This window comes from Oryctolagus cuniculus, chromosome 9 (assembly GCF_964237555.1).
Source record: "Oryctolagus cuniculus chromosome 9, mOryCun1.1, whole genome shotgun sequence".
NCBI classification, from domain to species: Eukaryota; Metazoa; Chordata; class Mammalia; order Lagomorpha; family Leporidae; genus Oryctolagus; species Oryctolagus cuniculus.
In genome coordinates this window covers 52,845,962-52,873,126 of record NC_091440.1, presented here as the reverse complement: position 1 = coordinate 52,873,126, position 27,165 = coordinate 52,845,962, and the positions used below count along the sequence as shown (strand labels likewise).

The 27,165-nt window shown below is 36.0% G+C and overlaps 1 protein-coding gene across 4 annotated transcripts in view; it reads right to left on the bottom strand.

The window, feature by feature from the left end:
* DIAPH3 (diaphanous related formin 3) overlaps positions 1 to 27,165 on the bottom strand; it is a 556,480-nt gene that overhangs the window by 239,215 nt on the left and 290,100 nt on the right. For all 4 annotated transcript variants that reach the window (XM_051850009.2, XM_051850008.2, XM_051850012.2 and 1 more), the window contains one exon: positions 7,791 to 8,030. In XM_051850009.2, the coding sequence (XP_051705969.2) occupies positions 7,791 to 8,030 (240 nt within the window). The remainder of the gene's footprint in view (positions 1 to 7,790; positions 8,031 to 27,165) is intronic.

The window sequence follows — 27,165 nt, the reverse complement described above, 5'->3', positions numbered from 1 at the left end:
AAATGTGTATTACAGCTATAGAAATTAACAAAAGATCCTGTTAGATCGATAGTCCTAGAGAAAAATATGACAAGAGTTTAAGCCTGGAGTTATAGTCCAGTTGGTAAAGATATTCCTAGAAACCACAAAGAAAACCACCACAAGTAGGCACTCACATAAAGTGCTGATTTACTGTTCACTGCAAGGAACTGTCATGTCCCATAGTAAGCTCTGATGGGAGAAGGAAACAGACTTTTTCAAGACTTTACTCTGAAAACAGCTGCAGATTCTAAATTACTTCAGGTCAGCTTACACATATGCACTAATGACCATCTTTCTGACATAATATTGACTGACCACACCTCCCCCATGAGTCTGCACATGACACATGAAGTTATTTGATTTCACTTGCCCCTGAACATGTATACCTAATTATACCAAGGAATCGAAGTCACTATGTAAACTTCTCTCTTTTGATTTGCTTATTAGCTTTGTCCATATTGTCTCTAACAAAGAGAAACTTTCCCTTGCTCCAGAGCCACATTTTTCAATCTATTGACTATTTTCATTGAAAATAAAATCTCCTCTCTGCTATTTAGTATGAGTAAGATTATTTTGGTCAACATGAAAAATCTGATTTCAACATTTTTGGCATCAAAACAATTCTGTGTTGTAATTCTAGTATTTCCATCAACTTGTAAATTTTATTTATATATTTATTCATTGAAAGACAGAGTCACAGAGAGAGGGGGAAAGTCAGAGATCTTCTATCACCTGGTTCACTCTTCAATTGGCAGCAATAGCCACGGCTTGGTTAGGCCTAATCCAAAGCCAGGAAATTCCAACCAGGTCTCACAAGTGGGTGGCAGGAATAGAAGTACTTGAGCCATCATTTATTGCCTCCTTGGCACATTAGCAGTAAACTAGATTGGAAGTAGAGATAGGACTAGATACCAGGCACTCTGATACGAAATGCTGAGCACCCAAAATGCACGTTAACATGCTGAGCTACAATGGGTGCCCCTCTAGGAATATCTTGAAGTCCTTTTCAATCATCTTTTTCATTAATATCCATGGGAACACTTATCAAGACTCCTCTCTTTGACTTCTGACATGGCTAACTTTTATCTTCTCTCCATTTTGTTAACTAGCTTAGCTAGAAGTTTATCATTCTTATGATTAACAAGCCAGTTTTGTGTTGATTTTCTCTATTAACTTCCTATTTTCAGTTCCATTGATATCTTCTCCAAATGTTTACTCAACATTAGATTTCATTTGTTCTTCTTCTAAGTTTCCTAAGGTGAAAGATTAGATCATTCTTCTTATCTAATAAGTGTATCCAATGACATAAATTTTCCTCTAAGCATTTTTATTCCATGTAAATTTTTAAGTTCTATTTTCATTTTGATGACTAATATAAGTAATTATATTCATTCATTTAAATATTTTTATTTTTTGTAACAAATACAGGAACTTCTGAGTTTCACATTTAAAGGGCTTAACATCCTGGTGTATCTCAAATGATATCTTTCAGTGTTCACTGTAGTGGTAATGGATTTATTAGGTACTATGTTCCAATGCTGGAACTAATTCAAAGCCTATATAAAACCATTTCACCATTATACTCTTCTGGCCCTCTCGAACAAACATTCACAAATACTATTAGTCAAGGTACTCTTGGATAATACTATTATATGTTTTGTCTTGATTTTAAAAATGCAGTAACAACTCAGGTTCTTGATTAAAAAAAGAGGTAAGCAGTAAGTCTCCTAGAGTATTAGTAATGATTTATAAAATATATTAGGAGACCGAACTAAATCAGGAATGGCAGGCAAGATTCGTCTTGGCTGCCACCTCTGATGGGTGGTAGCTGTCTACATGAATAGTGCTGAAAAGAATTTGGAGCTTGGATGTTTGGATCAATGGGAGAGCTGAGATGACAGCACATAAGCAATATACTGGTAGTGCCCGAGAAAGCTAATCTTTGATATTACATTAAAAGTATTCTAATTTTCAATGCTTTGTAACAAAAAACAAAGGTGAGATGAAAAGAATTTATCAAAAACATGACTTAATAAAGACAAACACTTCTTAGAAAATGATACAGATAAAAATCTGTCACTGAATGAGTTAAGAGGGGGGTTAAGTTAAGTAGTTTCATATTGCTTTGGAAATCAGCATTTCTGTGATTTAATTGGCTGAATTTAAAATAAGAGTGGCATTTGTTATTTGCAAGTCTTTGGCCCATAAATACTTTACCCTCAAAGGGTGCCAAAAATCTACTAGTATGATTTTTGCCAATCTGATAAAGGATAAAAATCCTTCTGAAACACACTGAATGCAGATGGAACAATAGATTTGTTTGGCAGAGCTCTTTCTTAAAAATAACTTTATAGAGTGAAGGAAAAGTGATATGTAAGGATCAGAATTGCAGAAAAAACAATTCCATGTATTCACCTATGTGACTGTAACAGGCAGATATCAAAACTCTTCAAATTCAAGGTAAAGACCTGAAACATGACTCAGGACACTGTCCTTCAACTTATTTCATCACTTCTACTTCGTGCCTGGAATTCTTCTGTTTTAAAGTCTTCATTTTCAGAATTACGCTCAGTTTGGCATAAAAGAAAAGCAGCAGTTCTTGGAAATATTTTTACACTCATCCTTAAGGAAAGAAGTAAGAATGTTTATTTTTGTTTTGGTTAGTTTTTTTTTTCCAGTGTTTGTTTGTTGTCCCAGAGGACCAATTGGAGATTTTCCATATTGAGATACATAAATAGAGAAGATGAAAGATAAGTGGTTCTCAGCATTAAAATCACCCGAGGAGCTCTTTAAAAAAAAAAAAAAACACTAATCAGGATCCACATCTATACATTATATGTTTAGCAAACTGGCATGGGGGTTTACTCTGGTATTTTTTTAAAGGGGGCTGCAGGCTGCAAACCATGCCATCCAAGAAAAGAACTCTTCACAATTTCCAAAAGCCACTCACTATCACTGGTGGAATGGTGGAGATAGAAAGAAAAATGGAAATCCAACGGTTGTTGTTGTTCTTGTTCTGTAAGTCATCTCCATCACAGCTTTGGTGAAGTTATTCAACTGTTTGTTACTATGTGCTTTTAAACAATCAAAAAGATCTGACAAAAAATTCATGCAACAGTAAAGAGAACTTAGACAAAAATAATGTTGCTTGCCAATGCACACCTCTGTAACACCTAACTCCTACTCCACAGTCCCATTACCAAGTTGTATCCTTTAATGGCTTCAACTGTGAGATGAACTCATTCCATGTTCTACTGCCATTGAGAATAAAATGCTTCCTACAAAGATGTAATATGAATAAATTTAACATGGAATCAATAGTTATGTCTGTAATCTTTCCAAAGAAAACAAATAAATACTGATTTAGAGTTAGTAACTTCAAAATTTATATCTATCTTCTCAATATAGGAAGTCAGTTTATTTAATTACCTAAAGCACAAGAGCTTCACGATATTGTTGTATTGGTCAGCATGATTTGTTATTCAAAAGTCACACATCACACTAGACATTAGCAAACATCATTAAACACACGTTATAGTCATTGTGTGTAGACTGCTTAACATCTACTTCTTGAATTTATAAATAAAAATTATCTCATATTTCAATATAGTGCTGAACTTCCACAGTTGGGTCATTGATTGGTAAGATAGAATGCTGATCTACTTGAATGAAAAACAAACAAACAAACAAACAAACAAAAAAAAAAAAAAACTCCACTCTACCAAGAGATTCTCTTGGGGAAATACCTTGTACACTAACCAGATATAAATCTTCCCCAGTATGCATTTAGGTCAAACACATATCTACCACCTGGTGGTTAGATTTCCAAGGACACAGATTAACATTTAATCAATAGCAGGTCCATTAAAAAGAATATATATAATCTCAAAATTGTGCTACCCATCTTTTACCTAAGTTTCAGAACTATCTATGAGGATATTAGGAATGACAAGCAGTCCCTCCCAATTTTTCTATATGCCTTACCATTTATCCTTTCAAAAAGTCAAGCCAGCAGAAAGTGAGAGACTTAACTCTATGTTATCTGAACCAGTAGCAGCATCACTTTCCTGAAAAGCACATTACCTTACCATGAGGGTATTCACAGAAAAGCAAGGCCTGAAGAGGTCCCAATTACACTGGGGGTGATGATAGTAGGCTTTTTAAACAAAGATCCTTGAGAAACTGATTCTTTAACTGTTGTTGATAAGAAATATATGCTTAACACCACACTTTCCTTTTAGAAAGATACATGTGCTGTCTTGTGAAGTTCAGCTTCAGCTATTCAGAGAAATCAGTATTTTTAGCTCATGAATTTTCGTGAAAGTGTATTTCACTTTAACCATCAGAAAGTTCTGTATGTACATATCAACTTCAATTGTTATTTACATCTTAAAAATGTATTATAAAGTTTTCTTTGTATCTCATATCTGACCTTTATATTTGCCACATCAAATCTTTAAGATACAAAAAAAGCAAACAAATCCTTTTCTGTATGAACTGAGATATCATAATTAGTTATCCTGATCACCAATGCATACAAAGATGGAATACTACTAAAATTAAACTATAATGTTTGTAGAATTCAAAATGCTTCTACTTATTTATAAATAATGTAGACAATTTAATATGAATCCATGCATTTTTCATATTTGAGCTAAATTTATAAAGGGCATTTAATTGTAAGGATTTTGGATATAGATGCTAAATGTCATATAATTACCCAGCATGTTTTAGCAGATTAAAATATTTCTCTGACTGTCTACTGTCAAATAAATATGGAATTCCTTTTGTGGGGGTTTATCATCAAACCAAATGCTTTATACTCAGTGTGAAAATTCAATCACAATTGTCAAAGATCAAGCTGCTTCTTCTGATAAGAAACATGATGAGATATCATCTTGTTCAATATATGCTTTCAACTTGACATGTAGGCTAATAAAAAATACAAAGTTGTAGTATTTATTTTGTTTCTTGCACACCAGAAAGCTCCTAAAAGGGATGATCAAAATACCCAGTATCATTGCATGAAAATGCAGTCAATTCTTTATCTGGAGACAGATTAACTGGTTTGTAGACTAACTATAGTAAAATAACAACAGCACGTACTGCATTTGTAAAAGACTTTTAAATTCCTATATAGCAATGACTGTATTTCAATGAGAGGATGTCTATTTTCAACTACACAATAAACTTAAGACACCACATTCTGTCTTTTGCACTGACTTTCCTTCATTCAGCAGCTATTTATTGAGTATTTACTAAGTACCATGCACTGTATGAGGCTATTCCACTTCATTAATCAGACACCGTCCTCTGCCAACAGCTCTCTGTAGAGGAAGGCATGAGGGAGGGCATATAGCCAAATTTTAAGAGCCAACTTTATTTTTGAGATGCAAAACCTAAAAAGGAACAGACACTGTGCACTTGGGAACAAATGCCAGTAGAATTGCAGCTGTGGACTTAACTTCTCCCCCACTCTTTCCTCATCCCTGTATTCCTTCCTTTGCTTCCCTTTTTAGGGAAAGCCTGAAATTGGCAGTCCTGCTTTCCTCCTCCTTTTCTATCCTCCCAGCGCATCAACACCAAACTCTAACAATTCTCTAGAGGTTCTTAAATTTGCACACCTCCATCCGTCCCTTCTGTCATCCTATCTCAAACCCCTTTTGCCAACACATTACCTTGGAACTGTATAAGCTCAAAACATATTAACAGTTACAGAGTGGACAACCAAATATTTGCTAGATAACTGGAAAAGGCACTTCAATCAAATGCCCTTTAAGGTATTAGGATTAAAATAAAAAGAAGCAATAAACAACAAAACTCTAAACTCATTTCCTTTTGAGCAAACTGTTTCAAACATGTCAGGGACACTATTTCCCTCCAGCTGGCAAACCTAGAAACCTAGCAGTTGTCTTGGATCCTTCCATCCAATCTATCCTGTATTATCTTCCCCATCTAACATCTCAGGTCAAGTTCCTCTTTCACTCTCCCAAGTCATGCTCTGCAAGTCAGCTTACCATCAAGTATCTCCTTACTAGTACCTAGTACCCCTCTAATCAGGTGCTGTCCATAAAATTTTCTGAAATCACAGAACCATGCCGTATTTATGGTGCTTATATGTATGGACATTGAGAACTCAAAATGTAGCAACTGTGATTAAGGAATTAAATTTTTTTATCTTAAATTTTAATTAAGTCTAACTTAAATCTTCATGCATGGCTTCACAGCAATGGTACTGGACAGCATAGCTTAGTAACCACCACTAAATTGCTGATGATATTAGCTTTTTATAAAATATGTGATCACATCACTTGCCTTAGACTAGAACTAACATGTCTACATCAAAACTCTACCTCTGAGAAGGACATTCAAGACTCTTGATGATCCAATCTAATTTACCACCTCAGTCCTATTGTTCCCCTATTCCTGTCCCTTCTAGACTCCAATACTAGTAAAACACCCTTTATACTCACACATACTACATTATAAGCCTTTATGTGAACCGCTGACTCTTGCTTAGAATATCTTCCCTTCTCATCCTCAAATTTCTATTTCTTTCTGAATATTTACTCCCTTGTAGCTAAGCTAGCCTCTCTGGTTGAACTCCGCAGCCTCAGCTTTTTCTATTTAGCTCCATTAAATCACTTGACCAGAATTAGTGGTTGATGTGTTGGAAATGTGAGTTCCATAAATGCCAGGTAAACATTAGCCTAGGCACTAAAGAGATGATCTGGTAAATCATTTAGCCCAGAATTTCACCCTAAGTCAGTGCTCAATATATGTTGTAGGAATTGTGTCACTCGATCAAATATAGCAGCGTAAGAAAACAAAAACAGGAAAATAAAAAGATGGAAATGGGAGAGAGGAAAAACAAGATACTGCTACCAATGGAAGGCCAAATTCAGGGAAATTTTGTAAAAAAATACAGTGTAGGCACCAAAAAGTGATTATTCAGTAAATGCAGAGTTAAAACTGAACTTGTTTCTCAAGTTCCTTACCTAACTGGCAATAGCAATAACCAAATTCCTTAATCAGGAAGTATAGATGTTATGAGGTCAAGAATGAGAGAAAGCTTTCCTTGTGATGTGTAACTCAGAAGAATTTGTTGTAAGCAGATCAATAAAGCATTACTATGGCCCACTCCTCAGCAAAGAGCTCTGTTACATAAAACATTGAATGCATTTGCTCTTAAGGAAATTCAACCTGTGATAGAATCAAAGAAGGAAAAAAAATCTAAACGTAACAATTCTCATATTCTCTAAAATTAGATTCTGATAAAAACATTTCAAAACTATCAATGACTTATAAGGAATATTTGTTCCTAATATAATCACTTTCCCACCATATAGTCTTATTATTCTCTCCTTTTAGACTGCTTACAGAAATATGTAGAAACATCTAAATAAATTAAAAATATTAATGTCTATCCCAATTACCACCATATACATGTACCTGAACTGAAGAAAGACTAACTTTAAATGATATTTTAATGTTCTATTTCATTGGTTTGAGAAGGCACAGGTTTATGATATATTTTTGTTATTAAATGAAATCTGTCAGTTGGATTTGCAGATCAGAGAAAATTAATATTTGGATTTAGTTCAGAGGTTGAGTAAATTAGCTCAGTTCACTCTAAGTTTGACTTCATGGTTCAGTTCAAGTTCTTGATAATGAGCACATCAAAATAAAAATATTTAAATAATGTAATCAGGGCTGACATTTAAGAGTAAGTGTTCAGGCAAATACGTGTTTTTTAAAAACAAACTCACTTTACAGAGGGAGCTAAGGTTAAATCCGAAGGTTTGAGCATTCCGGGAGCCGGCATTCATGTAGTTTCCCATTAGCAATACAAGTTCCAGCAACTTGCTGAAGCTTTTGCTCTTCTTTATCTCTTCACAGGCAGTACTGACAGCCATGATGTCAGGTTTGATGTTGTTCACCTGCTCTTCAAACTGAAGCTTAAAGAGAATAGCACTGAGCCGTGGCCGTAGTCTCTTCACATTGCTCATCTGATTGAAAAGAAAATAGCAGATTTCCTTTAAAATGCATGGTATACTTTAGTACTGTACGACTGCAAGTAATCTGGGATGATTTATTGGTATGACAGTACCAAAGAAGCAATATGTCCCTAAAACTGATGGCAGGAAGAGAGAAAAGCATTGCTTATTTTTGTAAGGAATCCAGAATCATCCTCAAAAAGAAAATTAACAATTTAGATGCCTAATGAAAAGAAACCTTTTAACATATAAGAAAGTTTAATTAAGAAATAAACATTTGTTTTTATCTAAATTTTAAGAAGGTCACAAGATACACAAGGCACAAATTATAAAGCATTCAAATCATTAAATAATCTTTGTTCAATACTGAAATATACTGGGTCATGTTTAAAACATATTCAAAAGGTCTAAAGAGGGTTTGTTTTCTTCAAATAGCAATTGCTGTCCTCAGAAGCCCTGCTGACTAACAGTATGCGTTAGATAGGGAGTAAATAGGTCCCAATTTGTAGTAAATTGACTTTCTTCAGAAACACAGGAAAGTAGAATGACTCCTGGCACATACTAAATTAGCAAAATCAGAGGTAAGAAATGCAGGAGTAGCAGCCGACAGAAATAGTGCAAAGCCATGGGTCTAGCACATGCCAGGTTAACCCTGTTAGGGACTCTAGGTTTCTGCTGGGAATGTTGGCTGTTGAAGGTGTTAAAAAGAACACAGGGGCAAGTTCTCACCTTTAAGCTCACTGTTTTGTCAACACACATAAAAGGAATAACCACTTACCTCTAAGCTGCAGTCTTACTTGCATTTAGCTAGATATGAATTCCCTGACCAAATTCATTGGGAATTTTAGACTTAAACATCTGGATGGGGTAGTAATAGTAAAATTCTTGAAGTCCAATAGTTACTGTAATAGCAAAGATAGTTTGAGGGGTCAGGGGTTGTGGCACAGTGGGTTAAGCAGCTGCCTGAGGCCCCAGAATCCCATATGAACACCAATTTGAGTCCTGGCTGCTCCACTTCTGATCCAGCTCCCTGCTAAGGTGCCTGGGAAGGCAGTGGAAATGGCCCAGGTGCCTGGGTCCCTGCACCCACGTGGGAGGATGGAGTTCAGGCTCCTGGTTTCCACCTGGCCCAGACCTGGCTCTTGCGGCCATCTGAGGAGTGAGCAAGCAGATGGAAGGCTGATCATTCTCTGTAACTACCTCTCTACCTCTCTCTGTAACTCTGCCTTTCGAATAAATAACTCTTCAAAAAAATAGTTTGATTGCAGGCCAGGGAGTGGTGGCGGGGGACAGAGATAAAACATGATAGGCTTAAAATAAGGACTACTTCTTTTGATCACAGATCCTAAACAAAAGGCTGCAGCACTATCTGAAGATTGGAGGATGCCAGATACAATGAAAATCACAACTGTTCAAGATGGCAGTTGCCTACAAAATGACTGGTATTTAAAATAAAACACACTATACAAAATATGTTAGCTGATTCATTGCCAAACAATATAAATATCCAATTTATACCTAGCATTCTTTCCAGCCACTTGATATATTAAATGTTTGTGTGTATGCAAGCAAGGCTTTATGAGCTCAAATAATGTAGTTAATAAGGAGTCTACTTTACAAATAAGCAATACATTTAAATTCCTTGAGTTCAAGGAATATTTTCAAATTCTCCTATCTAGCAAAAACTTTTTTTTTTTTTTTGCCCCTGGAAGACTGAAGTATTCTAAGCTCAACAAACACTAATGTAAGAGTTTTACAGAGTTAATTAAAGTGCCATAAAATTGTAAAAAGACAAAGGGTTAACCTATTGGGCTACCAATTCTTTTAGGGCATGAATCATTGTTGGTGGACACTGTATCTGCAGCACAAAGAGTGAAGCAGAGCTTACTTCTCACAAGGCAAATTGATTTGTCTTAAAATACATTGAATCTCCTCAAATGGATTAACTTCCCTGGATTTTTTCTTAACATTAAATGGATCAAATGGGAGATATCCATGTTGCACTGGTAATATGAATATTGTTCTGTTGCAATTATGTGTCTATCCTTTAGGGTAGTGAGATGTACAAAAGAATGCACTATTAATGGCCATTCAAAAGGTCTATAATGGGCCCAAGGCACCTGTATTTGGTCAGTGCCCTTATTCGGGATTATGAAGTCAGGTGTCTGCCACTTTGAAACAAACATGAGAAGGAATTCTCCGGTAGCACATGAAGAACATTATTATTATATATTAATGCACTATTTCATGCACAAAGAGGAAAAAAACCGCTTAAATGCCTACATTATACCGTCCCAAAATATGTTAAAGCTTTCCTACTGACAAGCTAACCATATGTAGCCAGCATAAAGTAATTAATTTTCCTAGAAAAATATAACCTAGATTTGTATGAGTAATGAGTCTATCTGGCACAAGGGACAGGTACATTGAAAAGATATAGAGTAAGTCTGTGATATAATGCACACCAAAGTGCTACAAATTCATACACACACACACACACACACACACATACACACAAAACCCTGACAAAGCAAAGTCAGGAAAAGGGACCTAAAAACAGCTTGGAACAATACTTCTTAAAATTTTTCATATTGTTCTTTCTTCCAAGTTTACGTAAATTAATATTTCAACAGTAATTAAATAAATGTATTTTAATTAATTACTGAGCTGGAATAGAAACTGGGGAGATCTAGGGCTTGTTCCTGCACTATTTAGCCATATAGGATCCCCGAGACAAAATTGTTACCCTTTTAGTTAAGGGAAAAAGCAGTTAAGGCATTATTTTAAAATCTAAATCTTAGGATCTAGGTAATAGAAAGTTCCTTTTTTCTCATTTAAATCCATGTATACTACCTCAGATGGAATCAAATTTACAAAAAAAAAAAAGGTAGGAAACTATATATATATTTCATATACACAGGAAACCTAAACAATGTTTCCTCATCCTCACCACTTCCTATATTCTATCAACACTGAGGATCCACATTCTGTTCTCCTACTAAGGAAATTTCAACTCTGATTTGGCTGCCAAAATCTAAACTATATGCAAAAATGGAAGTGAGAGTACTCAAATAATATTCTGAATGGCAACAGAAAGTCATTAAAAAGAAGAAAGGATTATAGCAAAAGTAAACTGCAAGTTAAGAGTTAGAATATTAGAAGAAATGAGAATTTTACTTCTTACAGAGGTACACTTCAAATTTATTGTGAAGGAGTCTCAGCATATATGTTTAATTCCAAAATGTGTGACAATGATGAGTTATAATCTGAAAGTAAATCTTAGGAACCAAAAATACTTTGATTTCACTTTTGTTTTCTCTTAAACAAGGAGCAGTGTTCCTCTACCTCCCTTACTGTACCATGCACAGATGTTACAGGACAAAAGGAAGAAATCTTAAAAACCAGCACTGGTGAAAATCAAGTAAGCAGTAATATCCAGTACTCTAAGGGTAATTTTTACTTCAAAATATTGTTTGATGGAGCAGCAAGAAAGTACAATGAGAAGACCTTTAGAAAATCAATGAACAGGCAAGTACTGATGGGGCCCTCCCCTGGTGCTGTAAGAAGAGAAAGTCTTGGTTAGGACACTGTAACCCTATGACATCTTTCTTTCCATCTGTCTTAATGGCCCCAAAGGATAAAAGGTCCCTGTAATCTCCCATAGTCTCATTACAATTATCCCTTTTACATAATTTTAATTTTATCCTCTATTCTAATGAAGAAAAATCAACTTGTTATTTTTCCAGAAACTGTTCATCACCTTATCTAGTTTTCTTTAAAATTTCTTTTACAAAAGAAAGTCTCAAAAATCAAAATATTCACAATACATTGAGATTTTCTTTTACCCCATCCTACTATGCAGACTAAATATAGGTACACCTCAAAAGATATTTTAGTATTTGCTCCACCTTTTTGTTACTTTCCTAAAATAATTACAGAACTTACCATTCATTTAACCTTTGAACAGTAAAGAAACCTGATTGAAAAGTTATTAGCTTCAGTTTTACTTACTTTGTAGATACCTAATTATAAGAAATAATGGAACAGAGTTTCAGGAATGGTAAACGACTCATTCAAGTTACATGTTAGTAGAAAGTGGGCTAAAATGTAACCTGCTGCTAACCAAGTATGCTTAACACCCAAAGCATCACAGTGTGGAAATATTCACACCTTGAAAATCGTATGGTACTCAAACTTCCTCTATTATGTTTTCTTTTTTCAAATTCTTTTGAAGATTTATTTATTTATTTGAAAGGCAGAGTTACAGACAGAAGCAGGGGGAGGGAAGGACAGGGAGGGAAGGAGGGAGGGAGAGAGAGAAAGAAAAGAAAAATGAGAATATTCCATGTACTGGGTTTATTCCCCAGAGGGCCTCAATGGCCTGTGCTAGGCCAGGCCTAAGCCAGGAGCTTCCTCTGGGCCTCCCACATGCGTGCAGAGGCCCAAGCACTTGAGTCATCCTCTCCTACTTTCTCAGGTGCATTAGCAGGAAGTGGTGCAGCCAGGACTTGAACTGGTGCCTACCTGGGATTCCATTGTCAATAGACCACAGCTAAACATGCTACTCCACAGCATTGGCCCCAGAGTATGTTTTTTTCCAAGAATGAATTTTGGAAAGCTATTAAGTAGCACAGTAAACAGAGAATAAGGCTACATATGAGCTCAGCCTGCAATTATCAAAGAATTTATTTCATTTTTCCCTCATATACACCAACTACTTCCTATTGAGTTGAATTTTCAATACTTCCCCCATCTACTTTTGTTGTTCCTCCACACTACACACTAATAATACGTCCCTATTAGGTAACTCTTCAGTTCAGTGGGAGAGAGAAAAGAATATGAAAAAATAAATGTATCTTTGTGAAAAACAAGAGAGTACTTTAAGAAAGTAATGATCTAACATAGAACTAAGATACAGAAAAAAGTTTTGAACATGATTTTTCTAACGATATGAAAAATATCTCTTCAACTGTTAGCGGGCCAATATGTTCAAGATCTCCATAATTCTCAGTAGAAAAAAAATAAAAGTTCATCTCACTTAGAGAAAGCCTTTCAAAAAAAAATAGCTATCCAAGTGCCTTATGTCTGGGTAGTACTCAGAATATCAAAAATGTTTTTAAAATAAATGTGCTCTTATGATATTAAAGCTGCCATGCTAAAACTATTTAAGACGACTACACAACAGTGAAGTGCATATGGTACAATTTTTACATGTTTCAAAGAGCAAAGCCAAGACATTAAGAAAAATATTAAAAGGATAACATGTATGTTCTTCCAGGTGGTCAAGAAGTAGACTACCAGTCTGACATGATGTGACCCCTGTTTACAAATCCTTATCAATTCTGGACCATCACAGATTTTATTACAGGTCCAAAGAAGCTCCACAGATACACAGGCTCTGCAAGTGGGAAAGCCACAGGTGGTAAAGCTAGAGAGCAAGAGCATTCCTATTTAAATTGGCAATCCTAGCAAACACTCAACACATAAGCTTCATATCTTTTGAATTAAAAAGCTGGCATAAAAACCCAGAACCATATTAAATTCATTCACACCAGCTTCCAGACAATCTCCACTCCTTCATAAGAAACCAATGTTTTGATTTTTATCACTATGTCTTGGTTTTTACTATTTTTAAAATTTATATTAATGAAACCATAAACAGTTTCTGTGTCTGGCTTCTTTCACTCAAAAAAAAAAAAGTCCCTGAAATTCATACACATGTGATGTGATTTAGTAGTTCTGTTTTATTAATAAGCAGTTCATGTAGGAATATACCAAAATTTGTTTATCTAATATCCTGTTGATTGAAATTTTTTTTCTCAGTTAGGAGCTATATAGTGGGTTGGTTTGAATAGAGACCCAAAAAACGTCACGTCCAAGCATAACCAAGAGTGTAGCATTTAGTTAAAAGGGAGGGAGAGGACGGCACTAGAACACAGGCAGAGAATCTGAGAAAAAGTCCTTTCTTGGCTTTATTATTCAGAAGACACTCCAGGAAAGCTGGTCTTGCACTGTGGTCCTCAAAGGGGTACAGAGCCCCACAAAGAGACGTTAAAGCATCAAGAATCCAGGTTTAGATCCATTTAGAAGAAAAAACAATGATGTACACTGTAAGCAGGAAGGGACCTCCCCTTCTCCCTTTTCTATACTCTGGACTTTGCCTTAACCCTTGGTACAAAAGCCTTGGCAAATGACTTCTCAGGGAGGGAGTTTCTTTAGGAAACTATGCCTGCCCACTGACTCCTGTGCTTGTCATAGTAGATAAAGCCTTCCTCTAGAGCTCCCTTGAGGCCGATGATCTGGCTCTGCCCTAAGCAGACAGACCCTTCGTGTCTAACAGAAGTCCTAACCTCTAGTACCTGTAATGTGGCTTTATTAGGAAACAGAGTTTTTGAAGATGTAATTAAGGATCTTAAGGTCATCCTGGATTTAAGATAGTTCTTAAAGGCAATGGCTCATAAAACAAAGAGGGGGTCAGGGAGAGGGAAAGAAGGCAGAAGAGAAAGGGGAGGAAAGAGAGAAAGGAGGGCAAAGGGGGATGGGATCACAACAGAGGCTAACTGGAGTCATTTCTCTACACACCAGGAAATGGACCATGAGCAGCTATCAGATGCCAGGATGAGGCACGGAACAGATTCTCCCTCACAGGATCAGGAGGAAACTAACTTGGTGGACACCTTGATTTAGGATTTCTGGCTGCCATAAACATGAGAGAATAATTTTCTGCTGTTTTAAGTCACCAAGATTGTGCGCATTTGTTAGTGAAACCTGAGGAAACTATTACAGGCTATTATACTCTTGTAGTACTCTTTTCATTTCTAACAAATATCTTACTCATTTTAATGAATTGCCTAACTTTTGCAAAGTGATTTATACTGATTCACATTGCCTTTACTGGTGTATGGTTTATTCTTAAAGCGTTTCATCTTTTTCAGGTTCAGGGCTATATACTCCATTGCTCAGTAATTAGTAGTGCGCTGTGCTGCAGAGTTTGGGATTTTTAGTCCAACGCACACCCAGGTCTTGTAGCATCACTTGTTACAAAGATACTTTCCCCATTCACTAACCCTGAAGCCCTTTTAGAAAACCAGCTAACAGGATCTTTGTGAGGTTATTTCTAGACGTTTGGAAAATGTTTTTATATAGTCATAAACCAAAACCTGTCTTAATATCAAATAAGTAGTCTAAGTCCTCTAAGTTTGTCCTTTTTCAACACTAGTTTAGTCTAATTTTTTTTTGCATGCTCCATGATTTTAGTAGCTAGGAGGGGTGGGGAACCTTTTTTTCTCCCAGGGCCATTCAGATATATATATATATCACATCATTTGTGGGCCATACAAAACTCCCAGCTGAAAACTTTGCCTAGTCCTCTGTTTTTCATTGATGTCCTTTACCAGGTTGAGGAATTTTCCTTTCACGTTCAGTTTGCTAAAAGTTTATCATTAAAAAACAAGATGAATTCTGTCAAAAGATTTTTATTCTGCAGCTATTTTGTTCCTCAATAATCTGGTATTTTTTTTCTTGATAACATGGCTAACTATATTAATAAATCTTCATTATTAAACCAACTTTGCATTCCTGAAATCAACCTCAACTGGCCACATGACACTGTCTTTCAATGTCTGGCAATATTTGATAGGAACATATTTTCTTAACAAGTCTTGCATCCATATTCATGCATGAATTTCTAAATGTTTTAGAGGAGATTCCCTTTGATTCCTGATACTGTTAATTTGATAATGTGCTTTGTCAGTGTTTTCGTGTATAATTTCTTTGGTCCACCAAAAATTTAAAACATTGTTTTAAGATTGTGTGTTAAACAGATGTTCTATCATTACTGTTTAGGTTAATTCTGCTAGGCAGATACTATTTACTCTGCAGGGTATTAACCTCTTGAAAATTACAGAGGATTATTTTACCATATGGTCTACCTGAGTAAACATTCCACAGGCAATTAACAATGTGTATTCTGTAATTGTTGTGAATAGTGTTCTATAATCAGAACAAGTTGCTTGCTAGGTATCATTTTCTAAATTTTTTTGACAGGCAGAGTTAGACAGTGAGAGAGACAGACAGACAGAAAGGTCTTCCTTTGCCATTAGTTCATCCCCCAAATGGCCGCTACGGCCGGTGTGCTGAGGCCGGCACACTGCGCTGATCCAAAGCCAGGAGCTTCCTCCTGGTCTCCCATGCGAGGGTGCAGGGGCCCAAGGACCTGGGTCATCCTCTACTGCACTCCAGGGCCACAGCAGAGAGCTGGACTGGAAGAGGAACAACCAGGACAGAATCTGGCACCCCTACCGGGACTAGAACCTAGGGTGCCAGCGCCGCAAGAGGAGGATTAGCCTAGTGAGCTGTGGCGCTGCCCTAAATATTTTCTAAATATTTACTAATGTCTTGGTCTAACAGATTTATTCAGAGTGTTAAAGTCTCATATTTGAGTGATTATCTAGTTCTGTATTTTATTCTCTCAAGTTTTCTTTCATGAATTTGATCTTGTTAGTTACATACATATGTATGTTTTTGTTTTTAAAGGTATATACATATTTAAAATTCATGGAGAATTACCCTTTTGTGGTTGTGTAATGACATTCAATTTTTTATAATATGTTTTACCCAGGATTATACCTACTTTTGACACACATTACAGTTATTATTTACTCTAGTTTTCTATATGTTATTTCTGCTCTTTCCCCACAGCTACCAGCTGAATGTGTCTGCCCCCAAAACATGATAAAAACCTAATCACTGATGTGATGGAATTAGCAGTGGGGGCTTCACGATTAGGCCATGAAGGCAAGGGCCTCACAAGTGGGATTAGCACCCTTATATAAAAGAGACCCTAGAAAATTGCCTGGTCCTTCTACCATGTGATGACACAGCTAAAAGATGCTTTCCATAAACCAGACAATAGGCCCTCATCAAGCCTGGAATCTGCCAGCATGGTGCTATTGGAATTCCTAGTCTCCAGAACTGTGAAAAATGCATTTCTATTGTTTATAAGCCTCAGGCTTCACAGTGTTTTGTTACAGCAGCCAATGGACTAAAACACAGTTTTCTGTCCCTTTCCTGCTTTGTGTAAATAAAGCAAATGCTATTATATTTTACTTTCTCTACTGAATGAACTATATCTGTCATATTTTGCCTGATTATTCCAGGACTAACAACATGGTTTTAAGATATCAATCTGGCCGGTGCCGCGGCTCACTAGGCTAATCCTCCGCCTTGAGGCGCCGGCACACAGGGTTCTAGTCCTGGTCGGGGAGCCGGATTCTGTCCCGGTTGCTCCTCTTCCAGGCCAGCTCTCTGCTGTGGCCAGGGAGTGCAGTGGAGGATGGCCCAAGTCCTTGGGCCCTGCACCCCATGGGAGACCAGGAGAAGCACCTGGCTCCTGCCATCGGAATCAGCGCGGTGCATCGGCCGCAGCGGGCCGACCGTGGCGGCCATTGGAGGGTGAACCAATGGCAAAGGAAGACCTTTCTCTCTGTCTCTCTCACTGTCCACTCTGCCTGTCAAAATAAATAAATAAATTTTAAAAAAATTTTAAAAAAAGATATCAATCTAATCAGCTACTACTAAGTCAAAATTGTACCTCTTTCTATTTCTCATTTCCCACTGCCAGCTTTGTTTTAGAAACATCATAATGTTACAACACAATTCCCAATGTCCTACCCCATCATTTGCATACCTACTATGAGATCTTTCACTCCAAATACATTATCAGCCCCATTCTGCAGGGTGATTTTGTTTTAATTTTAAGGTCTCTTTTAAATGAATCATGAAAAGAGAGATTTTGTTTATTGCTTTAGGTACTCATCATCCCTTTTTATGGATGTGAATTTCCATCTGGTATATTTCCCTTTTTCCTAAAGGGCAATCTTAGTATTACTTGTAGGGCAGGTCTGACTTCATAACTCTTTCAGCTTCTATATTATTAATGTCTTTATTTTGCCTTTTTGAAAGGTCTAAAAACAAAGGATTTTGAGTTCACACAGGGCTTTTCTCCCCTACACTTTAAATATTCTTGCTACTGATTTCTATTGTCTATTTCTTCAACACTTCTTATTTTTCTTTCCTGTATGTAATGTGGCCTTTTCAAGATTTTCTGAATTTCTTTGATTTTTCATCAATTCAACTAAGATGAGGCTTGAAGTCTTTCTGCTCATATTTATCCTAGATGGGATCTGCTGAGTTTCTTAGATTTGTTTTTCATTTGTTTGGGATTTGGACTCCATTACTTTCACAAATATTTTGCCAGGTATAATCTCACTATTCTCCTTTTGGGTCTCCAATTATAGCTATTTTAGAATAAATCACATTTTGTCCATAGTATCTGGTGACCTATTCATTTTTCATTCAATTTTTGCTACATTCCTAAGGTAAAATAATACCTATAAACCTATTTTTAATTCACTGACTTGTCTATGCCTAATATACTATTACAGCCATATACTAAATGTTTTAATTAAGTTATTGAGCTTTTTAGTTTTAGGGTTTTCAAATGATAAATATTATTGCTGTCACGCCCCTGGCAAGATTCCTTGTTTAAACCATCTTTCCCTTTAATTTTCTGAAGATCATTTCTTTTAGTTCTTTGAACATATTTATATATCTGCAGTATACCTTTGTAAGTGAAACGCAAACCCTGGCCCAGTTTTCTTTTCCTTGACAGTATGTCCCATGTCGTTCTTTAATTTTCTGATCAATATTGAATATCATACATGTTCAATGTTGTGATAACTTTTAGTTCTCTAATAACCCTTTGAAGACTGCTCATTCTTACTTTAGCAGGCAATCAGTCCCTGAGTGATAATTTATATTTTGTTAATAGAGCTCTGTAGAAATAAAGAGGTGTTTACTTAACACCTCTAACTTATTGGGACTCAGTTCCTATTTGTCAAGACAATGCAGGTTTTGTTAGGGGGTGAGTCTGGGGTAAATCCTTCTTTGGGTATGCTGCCCTCATTCTGAGAGCATAACTCTTTCCTTGATGGAACTGTCAAGTATGTTAATGAGATGTTAAGATCATCTCTCTCTTTTGGCAAGGCTAGAAGTCTCATGCCTCCCAGTAGTGCTGGATCTGAAGTGTCTCGGCTCCAATCTTCCCCTGTGGCAATTTTCGTTCAGGGTATGAAAGTCCAGTACTCAGGCACACATCCAATGGCTATACTCACAATGACTCCTAAACTCCTTTTTCTGCACTATCCCTCCCTCTTCAGTGCCTGGCCCTGCAGATTCTAGCTGTCATAAATTCTGATCTCTGTCTCTGCAGTTCAGAGAAAACCACATCCTCTGCTAAAATTCACCGCCATGTGCTGTAATTGGAGAACTTCACCAAGCCAAAGGCTAAATATTTATGAGATTTATGAGTTTCTGTTCTCTCAAGAACTGTGACTTCTCTCTACTGGTTGTCCACAGTCTGAAAACACTGGCTTTGCATATCTTATCAAGTTGTATCATTGTAAGTTTATATTTGTTGTTAAATGTTTTATTAAATGTTAAGTTTTTCATATTACTATAAACTGGATTTTAAAAATGTTATAGTGGTATAATTTGTTTTTAAAATACAAAAACAGCACTCTTTACTCATATTAACGAATTATTTACATTTTATATACTCATGCAGACAGCCTGGCATATTTGTGGGTTCCACAGCTATGGATTCAAACAACTGCAGATGGAAAATATTCAAAAAAGAATCACATCTGTACTGAACATGCACAGTTTTTCCTGTTATATTAAATTGCTCAGAGGATAACAACTATTTGCATGCCATTTACATTGTATTAAATATAAGCAATCTAGAGATGGTTCCAAGTGTGTGGGAGGGTATGCATAGGTTATATGCAAATACTGTGCATTTTATATAAAAAATTTAAGCATATCCAGAATTAGATAGCCACTGGAGTCCTGGAAGCAATCTCCTGAAGATAACAAGGAACAACTTAGTGTATACACATACCTACAAGTTTTCCTAATGTTAAATCACTATTTTTCCTTTATAGTATATATAGTAATATATATATATATATTATATATAGTAATATATCCTATATAGTAATTTATGAGAGATGCTTTAGCTATGTAAATATGTATATACTAATTTTCATCAAATTTTAACATTTGTATCCATAGGACAATGGCAATGAGTAGAATACCAATTCAGTGTGGTATTTACTCAACTTTATTAAAACAACTTTACAGAGATGTCTAGAAACAATGGTGTTTGTTCAAGGGCACCACATAAAAGTGTAAACGAAGCAGCATACATCTACAATAATTACACCTTAAGCCAAAACTGCAACAAAAGTGCCTAACTCTACATTAATTTAGTTTCTTAAGTCCAGTCTCACCTTTTCCATTACACTCCCACAGCAGTCTTACAAGAATGTGTGTAGATCTACATAATAAAGATTTGCAGAAAACAGAAAACTGCTTCCCAGGCACTAGATGATAGTCAGATCTAAAAATCAACCTTAAAACAATGTTGTTTACAAAGTGATGAATCATAAGAGACCTTTTTGCTTATAACTACAAAATGCTTTAGGCTTTATTTCAAATGAATGATGCATGGCTAGTAATTAGTATGTGACTATAATGATGTTTTGTTTTGTTTCTTCAAATGAAACAAATTAAGCAGATTGTGTCATAAAATTTCAACAGTACATAGATGGGCTAACTAGAAAGTATGTTTCCATACCAAAAAAGAAAAAAAGAAATCATCATCAAAAACAAGAAACAAAAACAGCCCATAATTCTATCATGGTCTTAAATACCTCACTTTTTAGTTGTCTACATACAAGATTTAAAATCCCAAAGTAGAAAAATAACAAAATGCCTAAAATCTTATTTTGAGTTAGCAACAATTTCAAATTTGAACTTAGCCATATAAAATAATCTGCATCTAGTAATGAAAAATACAGAAGCCATAATAAAAGCAACATTTGCAGGCATCCACAGCAAACAGAAATACAAGAATGAATGTCATAAGAAATGATGTATCACATCAAATAACCATAGTTCATATTTGAATGGTCACAATTGCTGGTTGGATGAAAAAGTTACTTCATCTATGCAATGAAATGTCTTATTTCTGGAGTTTTTAAATAACTAGATAGATGTGCTTCTGCTTTAATTTACCTATGAAAATTATCAAACCCTTATTATACATGAAACACTGTTTTAGGACTTGGGGATTCATACTGAATATAAGAAAACAAGGACTTGGACAACAAAGATTAAGCTGTAAGTAAGTAGGCTAAGGATAGGAAACCGCAAAAACATATAACACACACAAGACCTCTTTAGATATGATAAGTACTAAAGCGAATCAAAATGAAAGTAAATATACAACGATGGGGGTATGTTATTACAATGAGTAGTTCTGTGAAGAAATGGTCTTTTGGCTAAGACAGAGCAGCAAGAATAAAAGGAAACATGAAATGGAAACAAAAAATATGAATTAGGATTGAAACAGTAGACAAGGAAGAGGTGAGTAAGAAATGAGGTTGAAGGAATAGAAACTAGATCATCTTGAGGCCAGAGCTGTGGCATAGTGGGCTAAGCCTCTGCCTGTGGTGCTGGAGTCCAGTGAGCACCGGTTCAAGTCCCAGCTGCTCCTCTTCTGATCCAGCTCTCTGCTATGGCCTGGGAAAGCAGTGGTAGATGGCCAAAGTGCTTGGGACCCTGCACCTGTGTGGGAGACTCAGAGGATGCTCCTGGCTCCTGACTTCGGATCAGCTCAGCTCCAGCCATTGTGGCTAGAACCAGCGGATAGAAGACCTCTCTGTCCCTCTGTGTCTCTAAATCTATCTCTCAAATAAATAAATAAAAGTTAAAAAAAAAAAAAAAAGAAAGTAGATCATCTAGAAAATCATGAAATTAGAAATCAATAGAAAGAACCAAAAGAAAAACTCACAGAATGCATTGGCACTAGGAGGAATGTTAACGGTAGTCCATCTGGAAGAGGGAAAATGATTCCCCATGGAGATCTACACTTGCACAAAGGAGTTAAAAACAATGGAAATGTTAAAGTTGAATAAGCATTTGACTTTTTAAAAAATAGATTTAAAGTCTCTTTAAAAAATCTTTTTTCCAAAGCCTAAAGCAACTGGTCATATAGTAAAATGAAAAAGAAAAGCTAGTAGTGAACAAATGAAATGGAGTCATTACAATATTCAATGCAAAAGACAGCCAAAAGAGTACCTCACAATATATAAGATCAACAGAAAACAAATAGTAGGATGAGAGATTCAAACCCTACTCCACCCCACCACTGCCCACTATGAATAACCAAATTCAATTGAGATGATCTAAATACTTCAATGAAAATACAGAAATGGAGGCCAGCATTGTAGCACAGTGGGTGAAACTGGAACCTGTGACACCTGCCTCCCAAATGTAGCCAAGTCCAGTCCCAGCTGCTGTATATTTGATTAATAAGCTCCCTGCTAACATGCCTGGGAAAGCAGTGGAAGATGGCCCAAGTTCTTGGGTCCTGCAACAACATAGAAGACTCAGATGGAGATCCAGGCTCCTGGTTTTGGTCTGGCCCAGTTCCAGCCAATGCAGCCATTTGGGAGAGTGAACCAATGGATGGAAGATCTCTAACTCTGCCTCTCAAATAATAATTTTGTTTAAAAAAAAAAAAAAAGACAGAAATGGTCAGACTTGATTTAAAAAAAAAAAAAGCAAGACTCAACTAAAATGCTGCCTCCAAGAACAGCAGGTCAAAAGGAAAGATATAAAGATATATAGAAGATAAACCATGCCATGACTAATCAAAATAAAGTGGGAATAGTTAAACTGATATAACAAAAAGTGAATTTCAAAAACTAATCAGTTTTAAGCTTGGGAGTGGCAGTGTCATATAATTTTTTAAGAGTTCACCAGCTGCATTATGGACAGTGCATTCAAACATGATGCACAGGTCCTGAAACACAGTAAATAATCAACAAATGGCAACTACAAAAATATATATACTTATGATGAACTGGTACAATATCACTGTCACTTAGACGATGTATTTTCTCAAAAATACTGTTCAAACTGAGTAAATCTGCTTTATCTTCCTTTAAATTTGAATTTCCATTGTTATTTCATAAACATTTATAAAACACATACTATAAAAATAGCAATCCCTGCATGTTTCTCAGAATTTCATTTAATAAGAGGTTCTGAACACACTGATAGGTCTAAGAGTCAAAGGGATCACACAAACAAGACTAGTGTCTGCTAATACTAACTGATAGAATCAAAAAGGGAGAGAACAATCCATCATGGGAAGTGGGAAACAAAGCAGACTCATAGAATGGCAGATGTCCTAAATAGCACTCTGGCCTCAGAATCAGCCCTTAAGGCATTCAGATATGGCTGAAGAGCCCATGAGAGTATTTTAGGCATGGAAAGCCAAGACACCCTGGAAAAAAAAAAAAAAAGAAGACCTAAATGAAAGATCTCTGCGAGTGAGATCCCAGTGGAAAGAATGGGGCCATCAAAGAAGGAGGTACCTTTCTCTGAAGGGAGGAGAGAACTTCCACTTTGACTATGACCCTGTCGGAATAAGATCGAAGTCGGCGAACTCAAAAGGCTTCCATAGCCTTGGCAACTCATGACTAGAGCCTAGGGAGATTACTGACGCCATAAACAAGAGTGTCAAATTGTTAAGTCAACAACAGGAGTCACTGTGTACTTACTTCTCATGTGGGATCTGTCCTTAATGTGTTGTCCAATGTGAAGTAATGCCATAACTAGTACTGAAACAGTATTTTTACACTTTGTGTTTCTGTGTGGGTGCAAACTGATGAAATCTTTACTTAATATATACTGAATTGATCTTCTGTATATAAAGATAATTGAAAATGAATCTTGATGTGAATGGAATGGGAGAGGGAGCAGGAGATGGGAGAGGTACGAGTGGGAGGGAAATTATGGGGGTGGGGGAAAGCCATTGTAATCCATAAACTGTACTTAGGAAATGTATATTTACTAAATAAAAAAATTAAAATAAAAAATCATTGAAAATACTAAAAGCATGAAATTTATGTTCAAGAGTCACCTTGGCAAAATCCTCTGAACTTGCAAGTAGTTAATTAAATGTTCAAGATAGACAAATAAATGAGATAAAGGTTAGTCACACAGTAAAAAGGGAAGTTGGAGCTGGGAGTAGGACCATAACAAAAACTATAACTGAGCCAGATTTTTGGATCTAATTTCAAAAACTAACATCCAAAGATTGATATTCAAGTTCTTGGTGGTGCACCAGGGAGGTAAGGTCAATGACACTTGTGACAGAGAGTTACAAAAGGTAAGTCCTCTATGATGCAAATTTATTTAATGTAATGAATCACAAAGCCATTTCAAATATTTTTTTGCTAACCAGCTCATATTTTCAAGCAGTAATTCCACTTCCACATACTCTTAAATGATTGATTCTTTGCCTTTAATATCAACTACAACATTTTATAAATTCTTGATTTCTGAATCCATAATATTAACAAAAGTGTGGTATGTATTCCAAACAAAAACCCATTAAGAATGACACTTTGCTGTGTTTCTTAGACTTGACTGTTTACAGTTATTATTCTGCTTCTATATTATGACAAAACTCATCCATAAACTTCTAAGAATAAGTGGCCTTTCAGAAATTCATTCAGTTTTTGGGTTCAGGTTTCAGTTAAACCGACACTTTGGTAGATGCATTTCCAGAGCACTCAGATCAAATCGCTATGATATGTTTTTCAGGAAATTCCTCTGCCCTACAGTAATAAAGTTCATCCATTGCTTAGTCAATTTCAGCAGAATGTGAGTACCAAGTGGACACTAAAGCATGGGAAAGAAAGGAAAGTCTGCTGAATTCAAGACAAAAGGTAGGATTCAGGTAATGGACATAATAAAGAAGACTTTAGCTAAGTCAGGTGATCACAAAAATAGAGAGAGACCCCTGCATTTTAGGGAGAACAAAGTTGGTAAGCAAGTTGTCTCTAACTGGTAAGATAAATAAGTACTAAAAACAGCAGTCAAAATTATTCTAAAGGAGGTTATAAGAATCCTATAAGAAATAAGAGGCTGAGACCACAGCAGATATAGTTCCTTGGATGGTAGGGAAACGCAAAAGAGGCCCCCCAAAGGAGCATAAAAGAATAGAGTAGGAAAGAACAGCACCCAGAGAAGTAAACAATAAAAGAAAGCATTTTAGTTTTCTTTTAATTACATTCAAAATATAGAATGCTTCCTAAAATTCTAGGTCAGAACTTTGGAAAATATAGTGTCAAGGAAACCCATAATGTAAGGCTGCTGAAAGCTTACATCCTTTCAGAACATATGTGCATTTGATTGATCGGAAATGATTTAGGTGCTTTCCTGGGGCTAGTGGATCTAAGGGGAGCTACTTGCAAAGGATGGAAAGGCTCCATCTGCCCAAAGCATAAAATTGCACTAATGCCACATCATTTAAAACAGGAAAAGAGATATACATCAAGTGACATCAATGGACAAACAATTGATGGAATCAACTCTGGCACAATCACAATGTCAGCATAAAACCACAAACCATAAAGCCCTTAAAATAAAATTTATGCCTCTAAGTCTTCATTATTTAATGTTTAAATAAAAGTTAATATGCTATAAGTGGTACAGTACAGACAGACACAAAAAGGATTTCCTAATACATTTGGAATGTATACAAATATAATAATTCAACTGATTTGGTAGTGACAACACTGGTAGTTATCAGTTAATGATGGCTTTTCAAATGGCTTAAGGAGAAAATTATTCTACCTATTCCCTAACTTACCCTCTTCTAAATGAATATGCTTTCTGGATTTGGATACAAAATTGGCATCCTTGGAAAAGAAAGAAAAATAGCAGTAATAATGGCTAATAGCTGAGTTCCAACGATAGTAAACGTGACCCAGTGTGAGAGGAAAGAAAACACAACATATTTATCCTTTCAAAAGAACCACGTCTGTTATGGAATATAAGGTTGTTTAATGAAACATATAATTCAATACAAAATAAAAGTACAAAGCAAGCACAGAGTGAGTGGGGAACAACTTATACAAACATTGGTCCAAAATACCATAAAATGCTCCTGTCCCAGGAGCTCCAAAGTAAATTAAGTTAAAACTTCATAGAACTGATTATGGGTATTCCAAAGACATTTTCAAATACTTAGCATCAGGATGTCAGCTTTCCTGTTTACCTGGGGACAGAATACAAAGGCCTTTCCAAGTGAATTCAGTGGTGAGCAAGAACCCACCTCTCCAAACCCACCTCCTATTTGGACCATGTGTTTCAAAAGGAAACAAAAAATCATTCTCATTTTCTCCAAAGAAAAGCAGGAATGAGACTGATCAAAAATGCATTGCAGGGTAAAATCTGCCTTAAAAGACTTCCCCTTCACATTCATTTTCCTTCTTCCCCACCTCTACTTCTTTGCCATCATATCTAGGGCCCTAAACCTAGAAATGACATGGTATGCATGAAACAAAATGAAATGTAGAAATGTGGAATCAAAAATATTCAGATTGACTTCTGTCTTCTGCTTACAGGGTTATTGGTTATTCTACCAATTTATGAACTGCAATTCTTGCAACCCTCAAACTATTTTAAAGGAATGTATCAGATAAATGTATATAAATATTTTATGAACTATATCTCATTAAATAAGTCAGGTAATAATTACTTCCCTGATCTATAATAGCTCATTTGATGCAATACATAATGTTATTAACCTAAAACTCCAAACTTAATTTGTCTCCCTGCTCAAATTATCCAGAGCCTCATCTTGTAAGTGTACAAATTATGGATACTATACCTCAAAAAATACAACAAAGATTTCATTCTCCTCTAGTTAGCCTACTGTACAAGAGACTGACAAGCAGATTAATCTATTTCATAATATATGAAATAGTTAAGTGACATTATAGTGCTTTCTTTAAATGTTTTACTTTTTGGGAGACAGAAACAGAGAGCTCCCAGTACTGGTACATTCCCCAAATGCCTGCAACAGCTGGGGCAGGTCTGGACCAGACCAGGTTAGTTCAAAGCGGACAACTCAAGTCTAACATGTAGGTGGCTGCCTCTGGCAGTTCACATCGGCAGGAAGCTGGAGTCAAGAGCTAGAGCCAAGGGCTGGCACTGTGCT